At 51.0% G+C, this 6,920-nt stretch overlaps 1 protein-coding gene across 1 annotated transcript in view; it reads right to left on the reverse strand.

Annotated features, from left to right (window-relative positions):
* The window catches only part of IRAK2 (interleukin 1 receptor associated kinase 2), a 75,261-nt gene extending 69,501 nt beyond the window's left edge, over positions 1-5,760 (reverse strand). The window contains exon 1 of the mRNA XM_017847451.1: positions 5,569-5,760. Within this exon, the coding sequence (XP_017702940.1) occupies positions 5,569-5,662 (94 nt within the window). The 5' untranslated portion in view covers positions 5,663-5,760. The remainder of the gene's footprint in view (positions 1-5,568) is intronic.
* Positions 5,761-6,920: the final 1,160 nt, after the last annotated feature.

Raw genomic sequence — 6,920 nt, forward strand, 5'->3', positions numbered from 1 at the left:
GACCGAGTCTCGCTCTGTCGCCCAGGCTGGAGTGCAGTGGCGTGATCTCCACTCACTGCAAGCTCTGCCTCCCAGGTTCACGCCATTCTCTTGCCTCAGCCTCCAAGTAGCTGGGACTGCAGGTGCCCGCCACCATGCCCAGCTAATTTTTTGTATTTTTAGTAGAGATGGGGTTTCACCGTGTTAGCCAGGATGGTCTCAATCTCCTGACCTCGTGATCCACCCACCTCAGCCTCCCAAAGTGCTAGGATTACAGGCATGAGCCACCACACCCAGCCAATTTTTGCATTTTTAGTAGAGACAGAGTTTCACCATCTTGGTCAGGCTGGTTTCGAACTCCTGACCTCGTGATCCAGCCACCTTGGCCTCCCAAAGTGCTGGGATTATAGCCTGAGCCACCGCGCCCAGCCCATCTCTACTAAAAATGCAAAAATTAGCAGAGCATGGTGGCATGCGCCTGTAGTCCTAGCTACTCTGGAGGCTGAGGCAGGAGAATCAGTTGAACCCAGGAGGTGGAGTTTGCAATGAGCCGAGATCATGTCATTGGACTCCAGCCTGGGCAACAGAGCGAGACTCCGTCTCAAAAAAAAAAAAAAAAAAGGCTGGGCACGGTGGCTCACACCTGTAATCCAAGCACTTTGGGAGGCCAAGGCGGGCGGATCACGAGGCTGGTCTCAAATTCTTGGCTTCAAGAAATTTTCCCCACTTGGCCTCCCAAAGTGTTTGAAATTAGAGGTGTAAGCCACTGCACCTGGCCTGAAAATGTTTTTATCCCTGATGGTTAACAGTACTGGGACTATCACTCTTGAGTGCCTGAATCCTGCAGGAGTTCAACCGAGGCAGTTGAAAACGTTGCCTATCTTCAAAGTCCTCCAGAGCAGGAATGGCACAGCCTTCTGAAATGACCCATCTTAGAATCAAATGCCCACACCCCTTCCTGGGTAGGGGATGAGGAAAGCCCTAACTTGACCCTTTACAACCAGCTAAGTCTCCTAAGCCTCTCAGCAACTTTGTGAGGGTGCTTCATGGATGAGGAAACTAAAGGCTTGGAGAGAGACAGTCACCACCTGATGTCACACAGCCAGGCAGGGACAAAGCAGGGCTGTGTACAAAGGCTGGCACACGCATGAGTGAACGAGACAGGGAGCGGTCACATAAGACACCCTGCGTCGAGCCCCTCTGCACACACCTGGGGCTGAAGCTGTAGGAAACCCATCTTACACAGGGTCAGGCAAAGCCCATCAGAGGCAGCTGCCATCACAGAGACAAGAACCAGGGGTGGCCAGATTATCTGCCAAGTGTCGGGTCCAAAAGAGCATGTCTGTCTATGGCTGCGGGATCTTCTGAATCACTTTAGCGTTCTCACTACACTCTCCCAGTACCACCATCAGCTCCGAGGGACTGTCTTCTTTCTAAAATGACCCACAGGAAGCCAAGAATTTTTAGGACTGAAGGGACGATCACAGTCACTCGTTCATTTGGCTGAAGAGGGAACCGGAGCGCTGGTACTAGGCGAGGAGCAGTGGGCTGGGGGCACGGCTGGCTGTGATCCAGTGTGGGAAGGGGGCTGACCAAAGGTTCCAGGCCAGCTCCAATGTGTAATAGGGGGCAGTCTGCATCCTCACCACACCAAGGCCTGGCAGCTCATCATTCACTCAGGCACCTGCCCTCTAGCTAGGCACTGCCCAGGCTCTGGGAATACAGGAGTGAAAAACTAGACAGGTAAGGCCCCTGACCACACTGTGCTTCCACTCCATAAGAAGAGACAGGCGGAAACACTTAAGGAACGAGGGGACATCAAAGAACATGAAGTGGAATGAGGGGAATGAAACACGGTGATGGGCTAGAGAGGAACAGGGGCAGGAAAGGCCTCTCGATTTCAAAGAAGGTGCCAGGGGAGCTTACCTGAAGGACTATGACAGACAGAATAATACCCTTGGAAAGCATCCATATCCTAAGCCCCGAGACCTGTGAATATGGTATCTTACATGACAAAAGGGACTTTGCAGATTTGATTAAATTAAGGATTCTGAGATGAGATTATCCTGGATTATCTGGGTCTGGCCAAGGTAATTACCAGGGTCCCTGTAAGGGGAAGGCCAGAATGTCAGATTCAGAGAATAGGTGACGGTAGAAGCAGAGGTCACAGAGACAGATGTGATGATGTACACCAGTGGCTTTGACGATGGAGGAAGGGGCCACAAGCCACAGGATGCTGCAGGCCTCAGGAAGCCAGTCAAGGCAAGGAAACCCCTACAGCAGCCCTGAGTTAGGACTTCTGACCTCCAGAATGCTGAGATAATAAACTTGAGGTGTTACAGGCCACCAACTTTGTAGTAATCTGTAACTACAGCAGGAGGAAACTAATAGACTAGAAATCTAGCCCCAGGTAACACAGGGGGAAGAATGTCCCAGGCGGAGGGAACAGCACCTGCGAAGACCCTGTGTCTGGCCCAGGGAGATCAGTGCGGCTGGAGCAGGGGAGTGACAGTGGGTGTGGAAGATGAGGAGGTCAGAGAGACCAGCACTGGGCAGATGTGTCAGAGCCGACAGGCCTGGTGAGGTGTTCAGATCATATCCACCCCAGTGGGAAGCCTCGCAGAGATATTCTCCAAACAAGATGTGCAAATGGCCAATAAGCACAGGAAAAGATGCTCCACAGCATTAGTCATTAGGGAAATGCAAATCAAACCACAGTAAGACGCCACTTCACCGGCCAGGCACAGTGTTTCACGCCTGTAATCCCAACACTTTGGGAGGCCAAGGCAGGAAGATCACCTGAGGTTAGGAGTTCAAGACCGGCCTGGCCAACATGGTGAAACCCCATCTCTACTAAAGATACAAAAATTAGTCAGGCACGGTAGCTCACGCCTGTAATCCCAGCTGCTTGGGAGGCTGAGGCACGAGAATCGCTTGAACCCAGGAGGCTAAGGTTGCAGCGAGCCGAGATCATGCCACTGCATTCCAGCCTAGGCAACAGAGCGAGACTCTGTCTCAAAAAGGAAAAAAAAAAAGAAAAAAAATAACACATGTTGACAAGGATATGGAGAAATGGTCATCCACATACACTGGTGGTTTAACCACTTTAGAAAACATCTGGTAGCTCCTCAAATAGTTAAACGTAAAGCCAGGCACGGTGGCTCACACCTATAATCCCAGCAATTTGGGAAACTGAGATGGGCAGATGGCTTGAGCTCCAGAGTTCAAGATTAGTCTGGGTAACATGGTGAAACCTGTCTCTACAAAAAATACAAAAGTTAGCTGGGCATGGCGGTGCACACCTGTAGTCCCAGCTACTCAGGAGACAGGAGGATCACTTGAGCCCAGGAGGTTGAGGCTGCGGTGAGCTACGTTTGCACCACTGCACAAAACCTTGTACATGACTGTTCACAGCAGCACTATTCATAATGGCTCAAAAGTGAAAGGAACCCAATGCCTAACAATTGATAAATGAATAAAATGGAGTATATCCATACCATGGAACATTATCCTATAATAAGAAGAAACTAAGTACTGATGCATGCTACAACATGGATGAACCTTATGCTAGCTGAAATATATCAGTCACAGAGCACTATATATTATGGTTCCATTTATATGAGATGTCCAGAATAGGCAATGTCTAAAACTTGGGAAGATGGAAGGAAGGGATTGGCAGGTAAGGGGTACAGTTTCTTCTTGGGGTGATTAAAATGTTCTAAGATTGATTGTGAAGATGGATACACAGCCCTGGGAATATTCTAAATGCCACTAAATTGTACTCTTTAAACAGGTGTATGTTATGGTATGTGAATATCTCAATAAAGCTTTTTTTGTTGTTGTTAAGTCATAGGTGTGCCTTCTAATTGAATTTCCTAGAAACAGAAGTTGTTCTGGCATTTGTAACTGAGGGCTGGGCCAATGTGGAAAAAATGAGAGGGAGTCCCACGCAAAGTTTGTCCACTGCCCAGGAGATATTCAAAGTAATGAAGCCAGGACCAGGCGCAGTGGCTCACACCTGTAATCCCAGCACTTTGGGAGGCCAAGGCGGGCAAATCACCTGAGGTCAGGAGTTCAAGACCAGCCTGGCCAACATGGTGAAACCCCATCTCTACTAAAAACATAAAAATTAGCTGAGTGTGGTGGCGACTGCCTGTAATCCCAGCTACTCGGGAGGCTGAGGCAGGAGAATCACTTGAACCCAGGAGGCAGAAGCTGCAGTGAGTCGAGATCACACCACTGCATTCCAGCCTGGGCCACAAAATGAGGCTGTCTCAAAATAAAATTAAAATTAAAAAAATTTTAAAAAAAAGAATATTTAACACTTAAGTGTTGGTGCTCTTATACAATATTTTCATTCCTCACAACTTTATGAAGAAGCTATAATTATCATCTCCAGTTTACATACAGATTCAGAAGCTAAGGCTCAGAGAGGTTAAGAAACTGACCCAAAGTCATACAGCAAGAGTCTGGAATGCAGATCTCCACTTGGAAAGCAGAGACAACAGGCAAGCAGCCCCCCAGCAGAGGCCATGGCCCTCTCCGCCAGTCATCCATCAGGCACCAACAAACACAACATATGGAGGATGTCTGAGTGCCTTCCCACAGAATTATCTAGAACTGTGCACCTTGCGATAGAGTGAAAGTAAGTGCCTGTGCTTAGGCCCCATTATACACACTGAACCTATTAGTTCTGATCTCAAAACAGGTTTATAGTCATAAATACTGTGATCAAAAAATTTATACTAAAAGTAAATATTTGATTTTAAAACTACAATGTTAACGTACATTTAATCACAAATATGATAAATACGCTGGGCGCAGTGGCTCACGTCTGTAATCCCAGCACTTTGGGAGGTAGAAGCAGGTGGATCACCTGAGATCAAGAGTTCCAGGCCAACATGGTGAAACCCCGTCTCTACTACAAATACAAAAAATTAATTGGGGTGGTGGCGATCGCCTGTAATCTCAGCTACTCGGGAGGCTAAGGAAGGAGAATCGCTTGAACTCGAGAGGGGGAGGTTGCAGTGAGCCAGAGATCGTGCCATTGCACTCCAGCCTGTGCGACAACAGCGAAACTCCGTTTCTATATATATGTTAAGTAATAGATCCTTCTAATATACACTAAAACTAAACACATACACACACACACAAACCAAGGAGTGACAGCACCGTGGTCCCTGAGAGACCCTCTGCAGCTCGGCCGGGCCGCCAAGCCACCGTGCACTTGCCAGCGCTGTCTGCAGGACGGGGTCGAGGCTCGCATTTCGCACGCCGTTGTGGGCTGGATGTCCACCCGGGGCCGTCATCGAGCCAGCAGCAGTGACAGGAGGGCCCCCGCACCCACCGTTGTCTGGACTCAGAGCGCAGTGGCGGCGGCCCCGGCTCGGCGACAGAGCTCCCGATAGACGTCCTCAGAGACCACGCGGCACCTTCAGGTGACGGGCCGAGGTCCGCGGCGGGCCCAGTCCAGGAGGCTCACCTCGCACGCCCTCGGATCGGGACCCGCTTAACCCGGGTGCCGCGGCTGGCGGGATCGCTGGGGGCACCAGTCGCCCTGGCCCCCTCCCCGCCCCGGGCCATACTTACCGAACTCCATCCAGTCCCACTCGCTGAGCGTGTCCATGTTGCGGCACAGGTCGTCCAGCACCCAGGAGGGCAGCTGGTAGATGTAGCAGGCCATGGCGCGCTACGGGGTCGGCTCCGGCGCGGGGCAACTGGATCGGACACCGCGGGCTGGGGCTTCTCTAGCTGGGGGCGGACCGGCCGGGAAGTGGGCGGGATGGGAGGGCACCAGCGTCCCTAGCGGCCACGGGCTGCACGACGGCCCCGCCGGCTCCACCCCAGCGCGGGGCCAGAGGATCGGAACTGCGAGGGGAAACTGAGGCCCCGGGGAGAAGGCCACACGGGAATTCTGCCGCAGCGGCAGGCGGCCTTCTGACTCCACTTCCATGGGCACTACACCATGTCTCATACGCTCATCAAACACTCCATTAATTACCTACTGTATGCCAGGCACTGCCCTAGGTGTTGGTGATACCTGAATAAGAAAGCCTACAGCCGGGCGGGGTGGCTCACGCCTGTAAGCCCAGCACTTTGGGAGGCCGAGGCGGGCGGATCACGAGGTCAGGAGATCAAGACCATCCTGGCTAACACGGTGAAACCCGTCTCTACTAAAAATAAAAAAAAAAAAACTAGCCGGGTGAGGTGGCGGGCGCCTGTAGTCCCAGCTACTTGGGAGGCTGACGCAGGAGAATGGCATAAACCTGGGAGGCAGAGCTTGCAGTGAGCTGAGATCCGGCCACTGCCCTCCAGCCTGGGAGACAGAGCGAGACTCTGTGTCACGAAAAGAGAGGAGAGGGGGGAGGGGAGGGGAGGGGAGGGGAGACGAGACATACAAAAACCCTTGCTTTCATGAGACTTACAAAATAATAAGTTATAGAATGTCTTAAACGGCAATAAGTACTATTGCAAAAAAAAGGCAAAAACGTTGGTTAAAGAGAATCAGGAATTGAGATTGAGTGTGGGGAATATTCTATTAAATAGGGTAGTCAGGTAGACTTTACTATAGTAGCTAATATGTATTGTGCAGCTACTATGAGCCAGGGACTGTTGTAGGTGCTGGGAATACCTCTGAAGAAAAGGACAAAATCCTTGTCCTGGAGGGAGACAGACAATAAGCAATAAAAATAGGCAGACAAGGCCGGGCGCGGTGACTCATGCCTGTAATCCCAGCACTTTGGGAGGCCGAGGCGGGCGGATCACGAGGTCAGGAGATCAAGACCATCCTGGCTAACACGGTGAAACCCCATCTCTACTAAAAATACAAAAAAATTAGCCAGGCGTTTTAGCCAGGCGTTGTGGTGGCGGCCTGTAGTTCCAGATACTCAAGAGGCTGAGGCAGGAGAATAGCGTGAACCCGGGAGGCTGAGTTTGCAGTG

Source organism: Rhinopithecus bieti, unplaced genomic scaffold (assembly GCF_001698545.2).
Source record: "Rhinopithecus bieti isolate Rb0 unplaced genomic scaffold, ASM169854v2 scaffold_29378, whole genome shotgun sequence".
Taxonomy (NCBI): domain Eukaryota; kingdom Metazoa; phylum Chordata; class Mammalia; order Primates; family Cercopithecidae; genus Rhinopithecus; species Rhinopithecus bieti.